This window comes from Oreochromis aureus, linkage group 20, assembly GCF_013358895.1.
Source record: "Oreochromis aureus strain Israel breed Guangdong linkage group 20, ZZ_aureus, whole genome shotgun sequence".
Lineage (NCBI taxonomy): Eukaryota > Metazoa > Chordata > Actinopteri > Cichliformes > Cichlidae > Oreochromis > Oreochromis aureus.
In genome coordinates this window covers 17,555,274-17,578,043 of record NC_052961.1, presented here as the reverse complement: position 1 = coordinate 17,578,043, position 22,770 = coordinate 17,555,274, and the positions used below count along the sequence as shown (strand labels likewise).

Sequence of the window (22,770 nt, the reverse complement as noted above, 5' to 3'; positions counted from 1 at the left end):
AAAATCCACCACAAGGTGTGGTTTCCTACATAAAATCTACTTAATATTGTGTGGTGAACAGTGAAGAAGTGAATGATTTCAGACAGTCTTTGGCATCACTATTGAATTTCAAATAATAATGCTGAGTGCAGGTGCATTTTCCCTCTTGATCAAAGAGTACAGTACGCCTGGGCTAAAGGCATTTGTGTGTTTGTGTGTGGGCGTGTCCCAGATCATCATACCTCATTAGAGATGCGCCGATGGTGATTGTTCCTCATACGGACCCTCACTGGACTCTGAACCTCATCAGAGGACGTCCCGGATGCTTGGTCACTCTCCCCATCTGAACCCATCTTCACATTTTCATGGACAATGCCTGTGAAACACAAATGTGCAAAGACTTGAGACTTTTTTTTCAGGGATTTATGTCTTAGAAAAAGACAGTAAAACAGGGAGAGAGAGGAGATGTGACATGCCTTTGGTACAAGGGCGGCATGCCCTACCCGCGAGGCTAGAGGGGTGTCCCTTGACATGAATACCTCAGCGCAGGTTTTTAGATTGTGTTTAATGACACCCTATTTCATTTCACTACTCTCTCTATGGGGTCACCAGAAAACAAAACATCTGTCTTAAATTTCACTCACCCATTATGTGAATGACACAGTAGGACCCCAATCCCCAAATGATGAATCATACCACCAGCCACGCAGGGGTGTAAAACAAGTGTATAAAATGGTATTGGTAAGATGAGTAAGTACGAGATCAATATTACCCTGCGTGCAATAGGAGCTGCCATCTCTGCGTGCCAACCCCCCCACCACCACACACCTTCATGTGCCCCAGAATCCATCTGATTAATGAGTCACTGTGCAGCAGACAGGACTGTCTACTTCAATGATGTGTGAGTTTGTGTGTGTGAGTAAATGTGGGGGAAGGGTGGAGGGCTCTCTCTTTGTCTGGGTCATGTACAGCACACACAGTACGTGTGTGTGTGTCTCCCTGGTGTTTGTTTTGGTAAAGATAACTTTTTCATGAAACTGAAATAGGCTGAGTGCTGTTAAAAGCGCACACTTTACAATCATGTACTGTTTACCCACAAAACATCAGCTCCCAACAGCAGAGGACAGACAGATCGAGGGAAGTTTAGGAGAGAGTGGGGTGGATGGTTTTGGTTGGAAGAGCTGATGAAGTGGAAAGAAAAATGAGTCCCCAGAGTGACTGCAACACCTCAGCTGTGGGATTTAACAACTGAGGGCCGGTTAGGTAAAGCTATTTATTACAGTGTGCTGCTGTCTGTCAGCTGTGAAACATCTGAGGCTTATTCTAGGCCCTTCTTCATGTAATTAGGATTTGAAACAGGCTGGTCTCTGGACCAAAAAATATTTGAAAAGATGGAATACATAGAATAAAGCACAGATAAGTGCTTCTAAAACTGGTTTAAATTGGTCTTTATTCAGTCTTTATCAAATTAATATGAGGGCATAGTGTTAAAAATAATCCTCTGACTCTGTAGTTTCCCATTAACCTAAAAGCTGAATGATACCTATAGTGTGAAATTATACCTTCTGTAAGTCAATTACACGGTGATTCTTGCTCTCAAGAGTTTAAATTTAATTTTCAGGTTCTATAAAAGTTCTAAAGGCTTGTTAACCAAACCTCCTACAGTGATGAGGTGGGGGTACAGAGACAAACAGCCATAATGTTGCATGGCCTAGACACAATGTCTAGATGCTGAAATGTAGGCATCTAGTGGGCCACCAAGTCTGATGTATAGTGTGCAGCCTCAAAGACAGACACAAGGATACAGGGAATGGATATACCTTTGTAAGAAAATGTCGTTTGTCGTATCAGGAATCAGGAATTAACCCTCACAACCATGATGGTGAAACATTACACTGAAGGTAACTGACACCACAGGCTGGAGAAACTGATCCGGGATATCTACTGACAGAACCACACGCTCATGATGAGTAAGTATCACTGCTCATGAGTATCACATGTCTTTCTCACTTTCTGAGAGGTCCCGATCTTGTGTGTTTATGTAAACAGTCAAGCAGATGTGGGTAGATGAAACAGGATGATCTGACCAGGGAAGTAAAATTCCAATATCATACCATTACGTTACATTTTTCACGCTTTCTGTCCTAAACATTCTTCCTAGTCACATTTTTTTCAATCTTCTGCAGTTGCTTTCTCTTCCTTTCCCATAGAAGCCTAAGAGCAGACAGTAAATGTCACAAGCTACCACTGCCTCCCCACATGGAGCCAAGCTGGCCTAGTTAGGGTTGCTGACTCCCTGCTAGTATGTCGAGAGGAGGGAGTGGGCTACTTTTAGGAGTATCCTTACTTCACTCTGCTCTGCAAATACTCCTTAGTTGAAAATCCATCTCCAGCACATGATAGCAACACTTCAAAAATAAAGGAAAATGCAGGGGAAAGAATATCAAAAGAAGTACTGGAAGATTTACTTGAAAAGCCCTTCACGGAATAGCAAAAATATTGGGATTTTTTCTCATAAGCCCTCACTCGGCAAAGCCACACATTGAATTCAGTACATTGCTCAAAGGGGAAACAGGCAGTATTCGTAGCCACCGTCCACATCCACATTACCCAATAATAACAATAATAATACCATAGGCTTAGGCTTTGAACTGAATCCTTTCACTTCTCTTTCATGCTCTCAGGCGAAGAGTTCTCAAACTCTTTTTAAAGCACAGGACATCGTGCTTTTTGAATTTGTCCTGAGCGGCACGAACAAAGATACTGCAGTCATTGTGCTGACAAGTAAATGAATAAAAAATTCAAAAGAAGAACTTGTCGAACTCTTCACTTCTCTAAGGAGTTCATAGAATCCCTGTAGATAAGCACGTTGCTTGGGGCCAACACGCTGCAAGTTAAGCAGGCACGCAAAGCAAATCATATTTTCACAGGAACAGGTTTAAGATGTTCAGAAATGTATGACGAGCAGATTTTACTTCCATAAATCTGTGTCTAAGTATGAAGGAAAAACCTGGAACACGCTTGATCAAGCTACTAACATTTGTTCGTTTAATGTCCTACAAAGTCAAATAAAAGTATACAGACACATAGCATGTATTGATGTATGCCACAAAAATGTGCCTTCTACCTAATTCCAAACTCTATATTGTAACAACAATCTGATCAGTGGATGAAGTCAGGATGTAGATGAACTTTTTGAAGAAGATGACAGTGATGAGACTCACCAATGCGGTTTCCCGGAGGCCGGCATGAGTCGAGCACTCGAAGCATACGGAAAGGTGACAGCCTCAGTGGGGTGTCTCCTCTCTCCACCATTCTTACCCCCTCTCCCGTTCTAACCTCCCCCGTTTTAAGGTCTCCGACTCTGGGGACACGGGCAGAGCATCCTTGCAGGTTGTCTGCCATATCCATTGCTCCAGTGGGTTTAAAGCACTAACATTTGAAGGTGCATTTAATAATGCATATAATTTCATTAAAAAAATCCACTTCAGTTAAGTCCTGGAGCCCAATCAAACAGTGTGGGTGGCACCCAGGTTTAAGTAGCAGTAGCTGATTAAGGATCCAAGCTTCCTGGGAAAAATCCAATCCTTAGGCTACCTCTGTACTGCCAGAAGAGCACCATGCAGTAAAGAACAGGTCTGACATTATAGGAATTGTGCAGACTGCACAGGCACACTAATCAAAATCCAACAACTCCCTCGGTTGCTACTCCACTTTAACACACTCTCTCTCTTCCTGTGTGTTTTTCTTAGCAGACGTTCCTTCTCTCCTCCCTCTCCTTTCTTGTTCTTTTTCTCTCTGCAGTCGCTCTCTGCGTGCCGACTAAGGAAGGTCAAACACTGTGCAGGTATGCAAAATGCTGCAGAGACAGTCCAACATGTGCAAGCTAGAAACTGTTACAATCTGCCATCTCAGAATAACAGGTGTTCTGTCATCATCTGTCTTCGTCCGGACACAAGCCCGCAAACAAGGACTGTGTGCAAGGACTCACAACGCACTTAACTTGCAGCTCCCAGCAAGGAAAACACAGCCAGACCTTCCCTTTGCCTCTGTCCTTTGTGACTTCTTCATTTGCATTCTTTTTTCTTCTTTTTGCTGATGTTTTTACGCGTCTCTGGCAGATCTCTTCTCTTTGTCCTCCTTGTTCTTCCACTGTTATTCAACACAGCACTCTATTCAGGCTGTTGTGCTGCTCTCCTTCTTTCCACTCCCTCTCCCGTTTAGTCCCTCCTTGCCTCTGGCGCCGCTATCAGTGTTGTCAGTGCTCCTGCTCCCTCCCTTCACCTTGCTATTACTCCCCTCCCTCTCACATGATAGAAATCTCCATCTCTCTCCCCCCTCCATCTGTCTTTATCTCTCCCTCCCTATTTCTTGCTATCACTGTCTGGGTCCAGAGATGGTGTTGAATATCAGTACAGTCATCCCCTTTTTCTAGTCACAAGCCGATGACATTTTCTGCCTGATCGGCCTCTTTCTTGCACTCCATCTTGTTCACCACCTCTTTCTCGTGCTCCCCACCCTCCCTCCTTGTGCTTATCACTCTCTAGTGTAGAAAAATGAAATCCCGAGGCTTCAGAGTGATGCCAATGGCATTCTCTCCGCTCTCCCTTTTCTGCCTCAGTCCCTTCTATATTGACATGAAACACAGGACATGGCAAGCACGCGCTCTTTCCTACACATCCCACTGCACACAGAGTAACTGTTACAAATACAACTCACATGATGCTGACTATTGACTAACGGCTATTAGACACACCTGGAGAGCAAACAGACAATTACATAATCTATACAAACTAACAGCAAGTTCAAAAATAATATTAAAAAACCGAACTAAAAGCATTAGGAGCTGATTAAGGATTATTGAGGGATCATTGGGTTGATATTTGTTACATTTACGTGGTGCGATCAAAAGGTCTGCCGGTAGAACTCAAAAATGCTACCAGATTTAAATTTGGTCAGTTACTTCTTGAAGGTCATCATTTGATGCATCTCATGATCACTTTAGTGCAAAGGCTGTTTTTAGATGAATCCCTGAAAATCCTGCTCACGTTGCACTTGTAGCTCTGCAATACATGCTGGATCTCCTCCTTAAACCTGATTTTCATTTTGTTGAAGTTTGTTCACGTTGCAAGAATGTCCTCTTGGGACCAAAACACCATCTTCAATGCACTGTGTGCTGGCACATGACAGCATGCTGGAACGCAACATACTTCAGGTCATTACTGCTGAATATCCTCTTTCAAAAGATGCCTTGAGATGTTATAGTAAGTCCCCAATGACCTCTCATACAAGGGGCAAATTCATGTTGCACAGCCTTGTTGAACAGCAGCATGCTCCTAATCAGACCTGACTTGGCATATGAAATTTACTAAATTGGTGTAGGATACAATTTGCTCAGTATCTTTGCGCATACAGCTAACCTGGTGCAGCTACAACCTCACATGTGTTAGCAAGAAATGGTGGAACAATATTGGGCATCGGAGGTTGGACTCATAGCAGAGAATGAGACCTGTTTACAATTATGAATAACAATAGTTGTATTTACTGTCTCTGACATGAATTATTGCTAGAGGCAACAGTCAGTGGACACCTGTAGGACTTAATCCTTCCAGTTCCTACCAAATTCTCAAACCTTGCTTACATCCATGATAACTAACATTAGAAAAGTGTTTAGAGAACACAACTGCATCCAAAATGTCAACATGATAAGGTGTTAAATGCCATCGTTTTGCATACTATTCTCAAGGATTCCCACTTCAAAAGCCTATTTTTGACTACTGCAAAATAAAACCCCACCTCTCCCTTGAAGCCAGTGATAGGCTTGTCTTTTAAGCCTTAGCTAACCAAACATGCTCATGTGGAGAGCCTCACACACCCTACATGTCAATAATGATGGACTTAAAAAGACTTAAACTTTGTAATTGTTTTAGACTCTGTAAACATCTTGGGATGTTTGAGACACCATATTCTTAACATGCTTTGAAAACATTTTTTAACCTGGATATGTTGCCTTATTCAAATCGACTTATTTGGGACCATTAAGTACAGAGTAATGGTGATCTACATAAAATTAACAGACACGTATCGATGTACTGCGATGAGCTGCTCAAAACATCAAGAACAAAAGCTCTCAACCCTCCAGCCATCACTGTTTCCCTGTCTTATTAGATTCACAAGTGTAGCTTGTAGAGCTGGGCGATATGACCCAAAATTCATATCTCGATATTTTTTAGCTGGATGGCGATATACGATATATATCTCGATATTTATTTTCTTTAACCATAAAGTAAGAACAAAAGAGAGTTTAGTCAAAGCTGTGTCCTAGATGTCACACAGGCACTTTTATTAACATACAGCGTAGATGTACATGAAGAATTTACTCTAATAAGTTATCAGCGTTTATTAAATAATAATGCTCCATAAATAAAAGAACACAATGTTGTTTTTGTGCATAACAAAAAGCTCACAATTGTGCAGTCAAAATGTAAACTAAAAGATGCTGAGCATAATAACAAAGAGACAGATTTCACAGCTGCTCCCAAGTTCTACTGCATGACTGACAGCCTGCAATTTGAAATCCTCTTAACCGTGTCTCTGCACAGGTGCCATTTATGGTCCTTATACACACACACCGGTAATATTACGTTGAAGCACAGTACGTATCACTCCGCGAGGCAGCACTACGGTAGCCGTAATGCTCCGACAATCTATCAAGCGGTGCAGCTCCGTAGCTCACCAAAGTCGTTGAAACATTTTTTTGACAGATTGCTGTGCTCCCGTCTAGCACATGAAAAACTGTTCGCGATCATCAAGCACAACCAGAATTCATACATAATGCGCATGGTCAACTTTTGAGAGAATGAAAGGATTTCAGCCCGTGCATGGCGTTAGCGTGGTTAGCTCGTTAGCGGGTTAGCTCTCTAACACATTGACGCCGTCCAGCCCCAAGCATGGGGCAATCCATGGTAACACGGAGATTTGCCGTGTTCATCTTGTCGTTGTCTGCAGGTGAAGCTTTGGGGAGGAGGGGAGTTGTTCACTGAAGGAGGCGAGGCCCAGTAACGCAGCCGTATGTACAAAAATGGACGGAAGAGAGGCAAACTTACGGCTCCACAAGTATAGTTATAACGTAACATAGACTATATCGATATAAACGATATTGTCACATCTTATATCTCGTATGAAAATATATCGATATTTTTAAAAAACTCGATATATCGCCCAGCACTAGTAGCTTGTATACATGGAAGGTTTCTGTTTTGCTTTGCAGCCACGTCCACAAAGCTTTTTACTTCCCTCAAGGTCTCTGTTACTGTCACTTTATCTTTCCACCTTGTCTTAAACCACATTTTCTTGACTACATTTGAGCTTCTGTATTGTTTTCACCTCCTTTTTAAATCATAAATATTACAGTATGCCTCCAGACAAATAAAACAGTAAAAATCAAAGTGCATACAACATCCCTCAGGAACAGGCATACATAGAGACGCGCACTCTCAAGGCTGCAGGGTGGGAGAATTTAGACTGCAGTAATTACCTCTAAACCTTTTATCTTCATCTAAGGAATCTCATTATTCAATTACTAAGACCAGAGAGCCTACTGTAAGCTACCGGCTCTGTTTATGCTGGCCGGCTACATCTCAACCCCACACCCTACCCCCACCCCATATATGCAGCTCTGAAAAATACATGCATTCATTAGCAACATCTTCCTTCCCTCAGCCATAAGATTCTCAAACAGCAAGCCACCCTAACACACATAAAAAGCTTATAAGACCGACTACATAAAAGGAGTCCACTCCATTGTTCTTCCTAAAACCAATCCGGGAGGGAGCAAATGGATGGATGAGAGTGTATGCAGCGAGGCAGAGGACTACAGCGATTAATACAGCGTTAATGCATTACATTAAATCCCTGGCATAGACAACGCGGTCTCTTGTGGTACGGGTGGAGATAAGGGTGGTCTTAACAGGGTGCCAGCTTTTATCTTTTGCACCATTCCAGTCTTATTTGGAGGTTAAATACAGTATTTTGATGTGTGCAGAGGGAAAGAGACAAATACAAAGGGGGAAAAGGAACAAGAGAAGACTTCTTTGACAGTACTGAAAAACAGGAGTCTGAGACAGGTTTTGAGAAAAGCAGGCAGCTTTTAGCACAGCCCTTTTGCAGTAAAAACAGACGGGAGGACCAGCTAATCCCCAACCGTGTAACTACAATTAGAGCGAGCGAGAGACAGAGAGAGAGCAAGAGAGCGAGACAGAGAGAGAGGAAGACAAAAAGATGAGGTAGTGGTGAGAAGTAACACTGAAACTGCATTGCTCATCTTTCCTGACTGTAAGTACAGTGTGCTGGGAGTGGGTGTTGGCCTAGATAGCAACAGATATAATAAACCTGTAATACCTTTTGGACCAAACACATATAACCCCACAGCCCATTTACACAAATTAAAAATGTATTAAATTAAACTGATACAATGCAAGTTGGACAAACACAGGGGGAAAAAGTGAAAGGGTGGATAATCTCTTTAGCGCAGCAGGAACAAGAGATTGCATCATCATGTCACTCTATTAAAGGGTGCAACGTGCTCTGACTGCTGAGTGGCACACAGTGAGTCAGCGAGACCAACTAGTGGGAAACACACACACACACACACACACACACACACACACAGTACCTCTTAACATTTTAAACTATACCTTATCAAGACCTAAATAATAGAGTAGCCTTCTTTCTAGGCTGAGTCAAGTCTGTCCTTTTAGGAGCTTTTGTACACTCAGTGGCACCCATGGATTTCCTACAATGAAGTCACTGCCAGATCAACAACTTGTGGGCTCAAGAAGGTACGATGGTAGACAAACCAATGCATAGTTTTTCTACCAGAAAACACTGATAGCTTTTTTAAAATATGTAAAATATCCCTGAATCTCATAATGAAATGAAACGTTTGGTTTGTTTCTATTTAAAAAAAGCACTGTTATCTTAACAATATCATCAATATCGACATATAAGCTTTAAAAATATAGTATCAGTATATTCAAATTGGGAAAAAAGCAGTATTACTATTATTATTATACAAGTAAGGCACCATGCAATAGTACATAATCAAATAGAACCCTCCCCTATGTTGCAGTATCTGTTTCTTCATTAGGATCCTTTTAGTTTTATCCAAGCATTGTCTAATTATCATATTCCCAGCTCACAGGATTACAACAAACCATAAGCTGCTGTTATAAGTCTAGTTCCCTTCATCTAAAGCTCAGTGAATGCAAGGAGTCTCATTGCGGTCCATCTCCATCTCGCAGGGTATTCACAATACAAGTCTGATGTGACTTCTGAAGGAGCTGATGTGAAAAACCCTCCTACCATTCCTCCTCACGCTCTTTTTCATTTCTACCTCTCATTCTCTCATAAATCACAGTTTTCTAAGCTTTATCTCATTCGAAACCCATCTCCGGCATGATCATCCTCATCTTTTCTTTCCATCCATCCCAGACTTTCTTTTCTTCGGTACGTTCTGCCCTACTGCTCCTGATATAACCCGTTCTGCCATGGTGGGAAATGAGATTACTGGGATCTATATAGCCACAGACCACATTACATAATGTAGACAGAAGGAAAAAGTAATTGCATGTGAGTGCTGTGAGCATGTGTTGTATGTGCGTGTTTGTAAATGTTGGATTAAGGTCATTAGAGTTTTATCCCTCCACCCTCATAGTAAGTGTTGCCAGGATAGAAAAGTTGTTTCAGTAAACACTGTTTTACACTTAATGAAACCAAGTAAGATATGCACACACACACACGTACACATGCCTCGCCTATAGAAAGCAAAACTGACACGAGTTCAGTACGTGACTATTTCAAACCAGAGGTGGCAGTATTACTCTGGCCTGATATTTTGTGCGGGTCAAGGTTTATATATTATACAGCTGCAACAAGAATCCTATTGGATCATCTATATTGCTAAATATGACCTCAGCATTAACTACATTTTTGCAAAAGTAGATAAAGTTAATCAATTTTACAAACCCAAATGCACAACTGAATGTTATAATGTTTCTAATGAAGTTGTGGTAAAAAGGTGCGTATACTTCTGGTGCCTTCCAGGGCGGGGTCTGGTCAGTTTGCTCTTCGTGTCATTTGTGTTTTATTTGCTTTCTTTTTTCTAAATCTTTAAAACAGTCAATATTTAAGCATGAACACTGTGTCCCTTATTACTTCCTAGTTCTCTTTCACAAAGTTCTGTATTGTTCACACTCAGATGCATCTTGTACACAAAGCACATGCTCACAACACTCACATGCAGAAAAGGGCAAAACACAGAAAACACGTGACTGAATGACACTGAAAACACTGAGGAAACTGACTTGTCAAAGCAGCAATGTTCACTGTGGTTATCTGATCGTTTTACACAGGTGCATCATTGAACATGAACTTATGATGTAACTGTAAAAGCCAGTTTGTATAATAAGTGCTTTATACAGTGCTATGCAAAAGTGTTTAGCCACCCCTCATTTCTTTATATTTTGCTAGGAAAATGGGAAACACATGCAAACGTAAGTGAAGATACATTATGTAAGGCAGAACAGAGTGTGTACAGTTCACAAATAGTTAGTATGTTGTGCACGTGCATGTGTGTGCGATTCAGGTGCCTTCGAGATGGTATTGCATCTGTGAATCAAAATCTGATGGTACTCTTCTGTGTCCATAATTCTATGAATTTAGTCATCCCAGCTACCATAGAACGAGGGGCAGAGTACACCTCGGACAGGTTGACAATCTGATGCAGGCTCATTTTCCAGTTTCCTCAATTTCTTTAAGGACACACTGCACACCATGCTGAAATATGCCAGGTTGTGGGTAAATAGCTCTTTGCTAGTGCAAAAAAACTATTTTATCCCTGTCAAACTGTCATATTTGTTATTTTTTATAGATTCAATAGACATTTTTTGTTACTAATAACAATGATTACTATCAATTTAAAACTGGAACTTTGCTAAGAATTCTTTTATCTGTAGACACGATAATGGTTCATCCTTGAGTTTGGTGCATTTTTTGCTTGAAAAGGTAGGAATAGTGTTAGTGGTTAAATAGCTTAGGTTAGTGTTAAATAGCTCAACAGACAAAAAAGGAAAAAAAAGAAACAAGGAAACCGTTCCTCTGAACATGGTCAAGGACTGGGCTATAAACGAATGAAAAAGCAGCCAATGTACAAAGAAAATTTTAAAAACCTCCAAAAAGCCTGGAGAGCTAGCGTTCAAGATCACTTCAAAATTACAAGAAAGACACGCTCCTTGGAATCAAAATATAAGAAAATGAGCGGCACTCTGCACAGCAATGTATTAGACAATTCAATTAAATGCTTGTAGTGGCATACAGAGCAGCATAAAATATGAATAATTATGAATATTCAGTACCTTTTGTATGTTTCTTTGTTTGCTTACAGGTTTCCGTGTGTCTGTGTATGTGTGTGTGTGTGTGTGTGTGTGTGTGTGTGTGTGTGTGTGTGTGTGTGTGTGTGTGTGTGTGTGTGTGTGTGTGTGTGTGTACCCAGAGATCCAGTCCTGTGCAGGCTCAGGAAGGCTCTGTCTCGTTCTAGCCCCCCACCTGGCTCTCTGCGCAGGGCGGTGCGGCCCAGATGACCAGCATATTGACGCAGGAAGGAGGGAGCGCTATGGGAGGCGGGAGGGTGTACAGAGCACACCACCATGGGCTCTGAGATTCACAATGTAGACAGACATACAAGGAGAAAGAGAAAACAAAAGCAGAATAGAGTCCCATAGTGGATGCAAAAGAGAACAGAAAACTCAGAAGGGGAAGACGTTGATCAAAGAAAAGAGAAAGGGGTTCAGGCGAGAGGAAGAAAACAGTGAAATAGAGAAAAAGATGACAGGAATTGTAAAATGGAATGAGAGAAGAAAAAGATGACACAAAGTCACACACAGACAGGCACAGAAAGGTAGCAGAACATGTAGGAACAGTACAATATGTAGTAGTAATAGATAAAAGGCTGGGAATGCACACAGCTCCTGTAATCATGCTGTAATCAATCTGTAATTATGTGAGGAGCCGCTGTAGCACGGAAACAGAAATGAAAATAGAAAGTGTACGAGGCATAAGGCATGCATCGTGGAAAATCTGTTGAGTCATAGAACTCACAGTGAAGTAGCAGCAGAAAGAAATGCAGACATGCACACATAAAACTTGCAGACACACTGTAGGAGACAGGCCACAGAGGTATGGGAGTGATAATAATCATTGATGTAAGGGCTACAAGAGATTTTTGGTTGTCTGTAGTAGGAAAATGAACGCCTAAAGGTCAAAAACTCCTTCCTTGAGTTTTCCAAAGCAAAGCACCTTAACTGAGGACGTCTACATGCAGCATACATGTACTGTCAGCTTTCTTTCACACAGATTAATGTGTAATTATTACATTCTGTTAGTAGAGTGTGGGTGGAAGCCCACACGACACATCTCCTAGCTTTCAAATAATTCTCTTAAAATTGCTCTTCAAATTTCACTCAAATCACCAAGCAAAGGTAAATTCACCACCCGAGTTTCTTTTTTCTGTGTTTTACTTCAGCAAAACAAGCAAACTGGTCCAGTAATACACGGACAGAAAGGATCTGCAGTGAGCACGAGCCTTGACATTGCTTCTCATTAGCAAGAAAAATGTGAGAATTATTTTCTACCACTCTTTTGTACAGTTTGACTTATATAGAGAGAGATGTCTGTGCACCCAGGGGGAGAAGGGGAGGATACAGCAAGGGAAAAGGACAGAAGGAGACAGTAATGTAGAGCAGTTGGTTAAAGTTTAATGTCTCTCCTCATCACTTGCTCCATTCCACTCCTTCTCTCACTTGCTAGCTGGACTCTTTGGAAATGACATCGCTTTAGCTATCAAAAACAAAAGCAAGGGATGTAAAAATAGAATGAAAAGCAGAAAGAAGCCAGTAAGCAAAAATGAATGGGGTAGAGTTATAGATGCTGCAGCCCAGGAGCTGTAGTGACAGCAACAAGCAAGCATCATCGCTCCTTGCCAAGCGGCCAACAGAACACAGCTATATTTGAACACTAAGGCTTTGTTGTTTTGTTTTTGAGCTGACACAAAACCATCTGCCAAAGCTGAGACAACCTCCTTTCTCCCTATGTTCTGACAAACACATACAAAGATAGTGTCTGGGTGCGAGGTCTCTGATTCTTCCAAGTGGGACCTGCAGTCACGGACGATGCCCAGCAGATGGCACCCAGAGTGTCTTAGGATGACACTGTTTTTCAGACTTTCTTCTAGAAGCAAAGACCTTTTCTTTCTCTTGTGTGAAAACATGAAGAAACAAACAGTGTGTCTGAGTTCTGACAGATTTGGCAATTCCTACACATTCCCAGCGTACACTGCCATTCAGTCTTGATGACTGAGTGGTTAAGTTAACTGGATTGTGAGGTTAATTGTGATGAAGACTGTGGTAAAGATGATGATAGTTAAAATGGATGGCTTCAGTGGGTTATAGAAGTAGATGAAGCTACCGTGAATGTGTTTTTGTTTAGCATTTGCATGTCTGTATGACTTTATGAGAGTAGTGGACATAAAAAAAAGTGACAAACACACATTTAAACAGGCACATAAAGTTTATGAGATATTTGCATTAAGAAATGTATTATCTCTGGGAGGACATCAGTGTAAATGAATGACATAAAGTGAGGAAAAGTGAAAGATCTGCTCCCTTAATTCTGTATGACCTTCATCCATCATAAAGGACCTTTGCTTTAACCCTCTCCACCTACGCCATCATTTAGTTATTGCTTGCTCTTCTTGTACTGAATAAAAGCTCTAAATGAAGTCATAAGGTCTTGAAATGTTGCAAAACAAGAGCAGGTGTCCTTTAATAACTGCAGTTGCATGAAAAGAAAATCAGCATAACAGATGCTGGAGTCAGACTAGACACTGTGCAACTCCTACAAGGGTTATGGAGGTGACACATCTATTCTTTATCATAAGGACAATATAAACTGTTTGTCTGTTTCTTCTGCTATACACTGTGTTACTGTAATTCCAGTATATAGATAGGTGCACACAGTGTAGCGTAGCTGAGCATCACAAACACACTACATTTCAGTAACAAACATTTTAACTTGGTTTTGTGAGCTGTTAATTTAACTGTAGGTCTCTGTGCACAGACTTTATGTCTGAGTGCCGATGCTTGCTAAGGTGTTTGCATGTACATGTGTGAGGGCACTTGTTCACATCTCTCACCATTGTCCCTAGCTGTGGATGCCTCATCCAAGGCCATCTGTTCTGCAAGTTCGGACAGAGAGTCATCGACGGGCCGAGCGCTGCGTAGAGACATGGACAGCCTCCGCTTGATGATCTTCATCCTGTCCATCTTCTCAGTCACACCACCGGGGCCCTCAGGCCTGACGGGGGGAAGAAAAGCACCACCTTCATTATAATTATATAATCAAAAGCACTACCTGCAGCATGTTCAGAGCTGTCATTATCACTATCGGCAACCACCACATCCATGCTAACCTGTTATAATATCACTGTGCAGGTAAACTACTGCAGTGCAACCCGTGCGCATTTTCTGCATTTCGTTAAGCTCCCAGAGATTGTTTGCTCATACAGCCTGTGTCCTCATTGTTATGTATCCCAAGAGCAAACATTGCAGAATAAAAGACAAAGAATGAGATGAAGAAACCCACAGAGGGGTAGAAAAAGAGAGAAAAAGAAATGTACAAACAAAAAAAGTACAGAAAATAAAACCAAACTGCTGACAATGCAACTTCCCGGAGGTTTCAGACCAGAGCAGCTTTCCCAGATGAGCTGTGATTGACAAACATTTCCCTCGGTGGTCCATCAACTACATGCGATGAATTAATTGCATATGAACTGCAGTCTAAAGTATTATCATACGACACATCTACAGCAAATCCTTCAATATTCCATTTTAACCTACTGTTCATATGATAACCAAACTGATGGAAAGTTAGTTGTAAATACCACACAGTGTCTATGCATCTGCAGGACAGAAGTATCCCATCCTTAAAATAAATGTGGACAAAGGGACGTAGCGTTTTTACACCAAAGTGCTCAGTGATGCACCCACACTGTGTGTATTTGTGCTTGTACACCTCTTTGTAAACCTCAGTGAGCTTTCAAAGTTATATATTGTTTAGGGCGCCACTCAGTAGACATTTATTGTCTAGTTCATGAGTGTATGTACAGTAAATGTGCCTTTGCATGTGTGTAGTTCTGTGTGTGGAAGTCAATTTGTTACGTCTTCTACTCTCTGCCTTAATGGCCTGAAGGTAGGCACAGCTATGGCAGAGTATTCCTGTCTCCCTTCCACTTCCTGCTCCTTCTATCAAACCCATAAGGGCTTGTGAGCTGGCACACAGAAGTGCGCACACATGCACTCACACACACACACAGCGACATGCACAAATACACATTGCACCCACTGCCTTTCTCTTTGTGTCCAACTTTGGAGGCCTCTACAAAAGCCATTCATCCTTTCAGGCTCTACGTCTTTCAGGCCTATTAGAGAAAACTAGTGCTCAGAGGGAATTCAAACATTAGCACTGGGGACAACTGGCCTTTTTTCACCAGAAGATGTGCTTAGGACATTGCCTCTGCCAGTATACATGAGATTAGTTAGATGTCGTTTACACCTTAGCTGCAAGCGTTTCTTTGAAGATAAATAAAAGCCAAAGAAGGGAACAAAAAAAGAGCAAAAAGAAAGTAACTTGTTTATTTTGTATCATGCGGTACATGGATTATCAGTATGCAATAAATCCCCCGCCCCCCCAATCCTCATTTGCATGCTTTCCCAGACTTCATTAGAGAAGGTGGCTGCTTGGACAAGAAGATTGGGTTCTCCTCACGTAACCTTGGAGTGACTATCCATTAATTTTCAGGAATAAATAAGTCATATTAGGGGGAAACACTTGAGATATAATTTTCTGCCTATTACCCAGATAAATAAATGCCAGTGTTATCATTAACACAGACAGATATTGCTGGTATCCAGGCAAGCAAACACACATAGACATAGACACACAGGCACACAACAATAACCAATTTCCCAGTCTTCCTCTTATCTGGGTTGAATTAGCATGGACGGTAACACAAATCTCAGCATCCAGTGGGTCATACAGAGAAACACTTCTGGGTATCTCTGTTTGTATAGCAAGTTAAGATTTCCAGTTTTATTATAGAACAACAAATTAGACTGTTACACAAAATAAACACATAGCATTCATTATAAATATTTCTTTTTATGAAAATATAGCTTACTTAATCCTCTTTAAATTGTAAAGTTTGTTATTTTTAAAGATGTTTTTTCAGGAAATTCAAGACACAGACAGATTTTTTTTCCACTTAATGAGCTTTGTTTAATAAAACTATGAAGCTAAGGGTATACCACATTTTATTCTTAATGACAATATAAGATGTGTTCAGATGTTCCGGAGCGACTAAATGCAACAGTGATGGTCAAGAATGAAATGTCTTGACTGTGCACTGGATTTTGAGTCTTGTCTGATGCAGATGGAGCTGCAAGTGTGAAGAAGTTGGCAGAGCCCCATCCGTGAATGAGATGGGACATGTGGCTCCAGGCTGCAGCATGTGCAGACGGACACCTGGCAAACCACAAATAACTCTGCTATGCATAACTCCCACTTAATGGAGGGACGCACTCCAGATGACAAAGGCTACACTCATTCAAAAGCATAACAAGCACTGGTGTTTTAGCTCTGAAAGCAATACAGAGCATAAACTCACATGCATTAAGAAGGGCTGTGTAATAAAACAACACAAGAGATCAAAGGTCAACGGGGTAATTGATATAAAGCAGGAAAAAGATAAAACCTCTGACTTTCTACCGCACTGTGCATATGTGTTTTCACATGCATGTGTGGGGTGGTTGCATGGATATTGTAGCCTGGAGGTGAGGTGAACTGAAAGACTCCTGAGGAGGAAAGAAGAGGAACAGTCTGATTTATTCAAGACACACCATTTGGGTTGCTAGGTTACAGGCCCAGACTGGAACCGCAGTTTCTGTCTATGAGGTAAAGAGAAAAGGAAAAGCGAGAGAGAAAGGGGCAAAAAAAAAAAAAAGCTGATAATTCAGAATTCGCATCTCTCAGTACTGACACCCAAACATGCCAGTGTCAGCTTCAGAAACTTCCTGCCAAACTTTGTGGGATGAGAGCATCACGTAGCGTCATTCAGCCAACTTGGCTCTAGGATTATGCCAATTATGACTTCTTCAGAGGAAAAGTAATGAATGGACCACAGGGCTGATGCCTGCACAATGAATGTGTAATATACACACAAGCTAGCTGCTGTCTGATGCATTCATAAAACACACATGCACACACACACAGAGTATTTCAGCTGTTTGTGTGACCATGGTCTCCATTTTCTTCAGCTATATTGTCTTACATCCAGCACCTATTTTTCTTTTTCTTTTCATCAAAAATAAACAAGCATTATTCTGAAATTCAATGACACATGAATCATACGCATGCATGCATACACATGCAAAGTGGCAGAGTGGAACAGGCACTCAGTGCCACTCCAATGCCACAACATTGTTTTTGCACAGCAGCCTGGGGATGCATGAGTAATGCACGAATCTGCCCAACTACAGAATCCTACACACATCCACCCAGACAATAGTCCCTTCTCATTATAAACCCAAGGGCTTCTTGTCTGCATCCCATCACTAAATCTGAATCTCCGGAGACAGATTAAGAGAATAATATATGGAAAGAAGTTGAATGAACAAGCAGAACAAGACTCAAAACAAATAAAACATATTGGAAAAGACTGAGCAAAAGATCTGGAATGTCATTATGTGCCATGAGAGGAGAAGAAAGTGTGACTGTATGATTGTTGGCAGATCTGGCTCATGAGGATCAGAGAAAGTACAGAAAGATTAGTACATGTTCATTTCAGCCTTCGCAATGTGACTGTTATCATTATCATGATATTAATACAAAGGGACTTTAGATACATAAATGGCAAATATATAACTTTTAATCTTACTTATTTCTTCAGACATAATATTATGATAACATCATAACATAGATGCAGGCCTATACACAGAAGTAGATCCGAATAGCTCATTTGGGAACACTGGAAGAACACTACATTAAAATACTGTCATTTATGGAAAGTTGGCAGAGTTTAACTTCTAAATAACTTTCCATCCAAAACGTTATCATTATGTAACAAGAACAATAATAATAAAAAAAGAATACACTGTTCTGAATATAAACTACCTTATTCGATTATAAAAATGAACAACATTCAAGAAAATTCTTCCTACTGTGTAACGAAGTGATTTCCTGACAACACATCCCGACTTTGAAATAAAGAATCCTTTGCCAAAGGAAAAAGAGAGCAGAAGGGCCAAGAACTCATGACTACAAATTAAAATACATATTCAAGATTATCACGGGATTATTACTGTTCGTGGATTATTAGTGTCATTTTATTTTAGTCGGGGTGCATTGCAAGGGCAAAAGAAGTAACGGATGCGCGCTGTGTTCAATCTGGACATCCCACTTTGAGATGTCCATAAATTATTTAGCGCACAGTGATACTCCCAGCACACTTTGAAGAAATAATGTGAAGCCCTGCGTTTGCCGGTGACGTTAATTGTTCAGCATGTGCGGTGTGGGTTTATGGCGAACATCCACGAGGTTATCGACAGCACTGCAGGACCGCAGCACACTCTCACTGGACTGTCACATATGGGGACGAGATATTCCGTACAGTCTCGACGTGACTGCGGGCAGAGCGCACACAAGTGAGCAGCACAAAGCAGCCCCCACACAGCACCACGTACAGCAAACACGCCAAACATACACGGTGGCGCTCCGGCTCGGGCCTGGCTGGGAGATTCCTCCACCTTCCAGGCCTTTTACGCTTTCGGCCAGTTCCTCTCTCCCCGTGTTTTCCTGACGCGAGTGTCCGGTAGGAGGAGAATCCGGCAGGGCAAAGAAAAGTTAAACATCCGCCAAGCAAGCTCAGAAACTCTGAAGAAAGGGGGGCTGGGGTCATCTTTGACGCTATCCTGACCTTTAAGTTTCTATTTGAACGGCTTAGGGCGCCGAAATGGTTCCAGACTTTAGGCTCTATTGCTCAAGGGACTTAAATTTGTATTGGACTTTGGTGCCCGTGTCGCCATTTAACATCGGCTTTATCTGCTACTGCGATTCAGTTTTCTGCAGTGATCTGTTTACAGCAGTTCCACACAGACGCGCAATCTGACCCCGGTCACGCCAACTTATAAACGGCATCTTTGTTTAACGACTCGAAAAATAAGCCTACCTGGAACGTCAGGTGATCGGACACCCGCGGTTGAGTATCGATGCTGGTTATTACACAGTCAGGGCGACGACACGACCGAATATAAACAAACAAACGGAAAAAAAACCGCTGCCACTGACCTGCTAGTCTTTCTGCTGCAGGAGACTATTGTTCCACTTCTGTATGGTAATCCAGGCAGCACGTTGGGATGAAGCCACTGCGACAAGTTCCTCCAACTACTTTGCTGCAAAACAAATACACCAGATCGCCTCCAGTCCTTCAAATAATTCGCATCGGAGCGCCGTACGGTGTGTCGCAGTGTCCGGTCGCTTGGACGGCTACATAGCTGGTCCGCTGTATTTCATTTTTCGCGTTAACTTTCGCTCACAAACTGCACCGTCCCGTCCGGTGATGATCAGCCATATCGCTTCTGCTGCTGCTGTGTAGATCCCAAGTGGAAGCAGTGGCGTGATCCCGGAAAACGCCGCAAGGGGTGTGCGTGTGTGAGATACACTGTGAACGTGTGCGTATCGGAGCCTTTCAACATCCACCCCCAAAACCACCAACTCTTAACAGTGTCTTTCTCAGGAAAAAGGGGGAGGTCAGATAGATTAATTCAGGGTATCACCGTCACCGGGGAAATTAGCTTTCATTATCCAAACCCCGTTCCATCTAAATATGCACCTCAGAGAAAATTCCTAGTGAATAATGCATGGATATTATGGAATTTCAGCAGAATGATCCACCCCTGCATAGTTGGCATCCACATCAAGGAAAATACTGCCAAGTTTCGCTTGGCAGCATCAAACAAACACTCCCGAAGATCCGTAATTGTGAAGGCTAAATTAATCATTTAGCTTCGTGATCAGACTGATTTTATTCGGCAGGGATTTTTTTTTTTTTGGTTTGTTTGTTTTTTGTGAGTTTAATTACACTCCTTAAAAGCCCCGTTACATACAGTAATGACCTTATTAACATTATCAGCTTTATTCTCCTTTTAATGTGGCTACTTTAGAACATACTTGAACAGCTTCGCATGCTTTTGAAGCGAATCATTAAAAAAACAATACGTTATTACAGGTGATCCCTTTGTTTTTAGAGGTGATCACCTGGATTCCCCACCAATTGCGTGGGAAATCATAGATGACACAGCAAACAGTTGATGGGGATAACTCTGCCTGCTGAACTTCATCGCCACCACGTGGCTAAAGCAAGAAGCAGAAGCCTGCATTCACATATAAGACAAATTCATTCAATTGAGCAAATTCTACAGGGACTGTTTAAAGCAGTCCCTGTACACTTAGCACGCATAGAAGGAGAAAAAAATTGTGTCTGGCTTCTAAAACTGCACCAGAACATTGCCTAAACTCTGTGCAACTTATTGCAACAAAATAAGGAACTACAGCTTAGAGTATATTTTGAAGTAAAATTAAATAATAAACACATTTGAATATGAATGTAGGAAGCATTAAAAAACAAAAGTACACAAATCATAATAACGATCAAGTAAAATAATTCCAGATATGCCATAGAATTGTTTTCTTATTAACATCAACAAAGGCACATGAAAGGGCTCCCTGTACATTTCCAAACCATACACCCCCTATCCATTAAATTCATCTGCCATAAGAAAATGCCACAAACAAATATATCTATAGAGCAGAAGTAAATGGTTCTTACATATCTTACTCTTTAAAATAAATATGTTCTCACATGACAACCATCTTCCTTTTATTTTCCAGCTTCTCCCTTTAGGGGTCCCCACAACATATCATCTGCCTCCTTCTCACTCTATCACTAGCATCCTAGTCTGTCACACTAACCCTCTGCATGCCCTCTTTCACTGCATCCACAAATGTCTTCCTCTTCCTCCTGCCTGGCAGCTCCATCTTCAATATTCTTTGCCCAACAAATCCACTATTCCTCCTTTGCACATGTCCAAACCAGCTCAGGCTTACCACTCTTATATATAAATAAACTTAACAAATTTTACAGCATTATACAATAAATGTCTGCATTGCTTATCAAATTACAAAACACTCTTGAGCAGACAGAAGAGTATAATCTCATTAGCCCCACATCATCATATGATGATTTTTTTTATTAAGCAGAAATTATAGCTATGCATTCAAAAAACAGTGAATAACAAGTGAATAAATGCATAATATTATAATTCGAAGACAAATCACAGCTTGTGTTAGAGAATGAATATATACTTATAATTAAATATAAGCTGTGATTATTGATTTTGTTACACAAAGTGTAATATAGTTAATTAAAAGATGGCCTGAGTCTGCATTTATTTTATGACTAATCGGTAAAATGTGGACAATAGAAAAGTTTCCAGAATCAAAATATCTTAGGTGCTGCTTTTGATTTTGTTTGCATCTGTCTCTGTAACCTCCCCTCTTTGCAGACTACTTATGCTGGCCTCAGTGACATTATAGAATAGATGCGTAACACTCAAAAATCGATGGAATTAAATCTATGAATTTCATATAACCAAAAATGTTAGAAGCAAAATGGGGGGAATGATTATTAAAATACTGTTTGGGGAAAAAGTTATAAAACTTTTTAAGCAGTTTTTGACTTTGAATAATTTAACCGGTTATTAATATAATTGTAGTTGTTATGTTTCAGTAATAATTAAAATTAAAGCAAAGTTAGATAATGCTTTAAAATAACTGTCCAACAAATGTGGTTGTTGTTTAGCAAGACACACTTTACCAGGAGTTTGACACAAATAACCTGAAGAGTAAATTTTAGCTTATTTCAGATACACTTTAGAGGGAATACTGCACTTTTTTTTCTCCCAGAATGCTTATTTCACTACTACATATTAACATTTTACAGCTTTTAGGGTAATAAAACGTGAACGGTGCAGTATTAAACTTGCAGTCACTCTGTAAGAGTTGTTGCACCAGGCAGTTCCTCTCTAAACCTCTCAGACGGTCAACTGCGTGGAGCCTGAAGAAGTAAAATCATGGGGACCAAAGTAATTCAGCAAAGCTTAGAGAAAAGTCGAAAATAATTTAAAACGAGTAATTAAATACAAGCTCTTATTGTTCGGCTGTGCGCCATTAGAGGCCGCTATGGATTTACCAAGACTTCCGAAACGACGACCTGCTCCATCGTGACTCTTTGGCTTGTCCGTCCTGTTGTTAGGCAGGTTGTCAGGGGCAGCACATCTGTTAGCTAAAGGGGGATTAGGGTACTTCAGTTAATGATGAACTATATATTAAACGAAGTACACGGCTGTGGGCATACCTGCTTTTTTGCGCGAAGCTGTCTGACTTCTTTGACTGAAAGTGGCAGAGACGACAAGGTTTATTTTTCTCGAAACAGTCAGAGGTTTAACGCCGAGTTTGCTACATAGGTAGCTAGCTAGTTGAGGTTTACTAACGTCAAGCCATCAGACAAACCAAACCTGGTTGACTTTTGCAATAACTTTACACAATACTTATACATATTTATAT

At 41.0% G+C, this 22,770-nt stretch overlaps 1 protein-coding gene across 5 annotated transcripts in view; it reads right to left on the bottom strand.

Moving 5' to 3' along the window:
- The window catches only part of LOC116330836 (cyclin-dependent kinase 17-like), a 39,799-nt gene that overhangs the window by 16,784 nt on the left and 245 nt on the right, over positions 1-22,770 (bottom strand). Inside the window, exons 1-3 of one of the 5 annotated variants that reach the window (XM_031753282.2) lie at positions 22,397-22,470; positions 14,228-14,388; positions 222-355 (exon numbers count right to left, since the gene is read on the bottom strand). In XM_031753282.2, coding sequence (XP_031609142.2) covers positions 222-355; positions 14,228-14,357 — 264 coding nt within the window. In that variant the 5' untranslated portion in view covers positions 14,358-14,388; positions 22,397-22,470. Of the gene's footprint in view, positions 1-221; positions 356-3,203; positions 4,199-14,227; positions 14,389-19,315; positions 19,396-19,434; positions 19,945-22,396; positions 22,471-22,770 lie in introns of those variants that run through there. The other 4 variants (XM_031753283.2, XM_031753285.2, XM_031753284.2 and 1 more) reach the window with 4 other exon arrangements.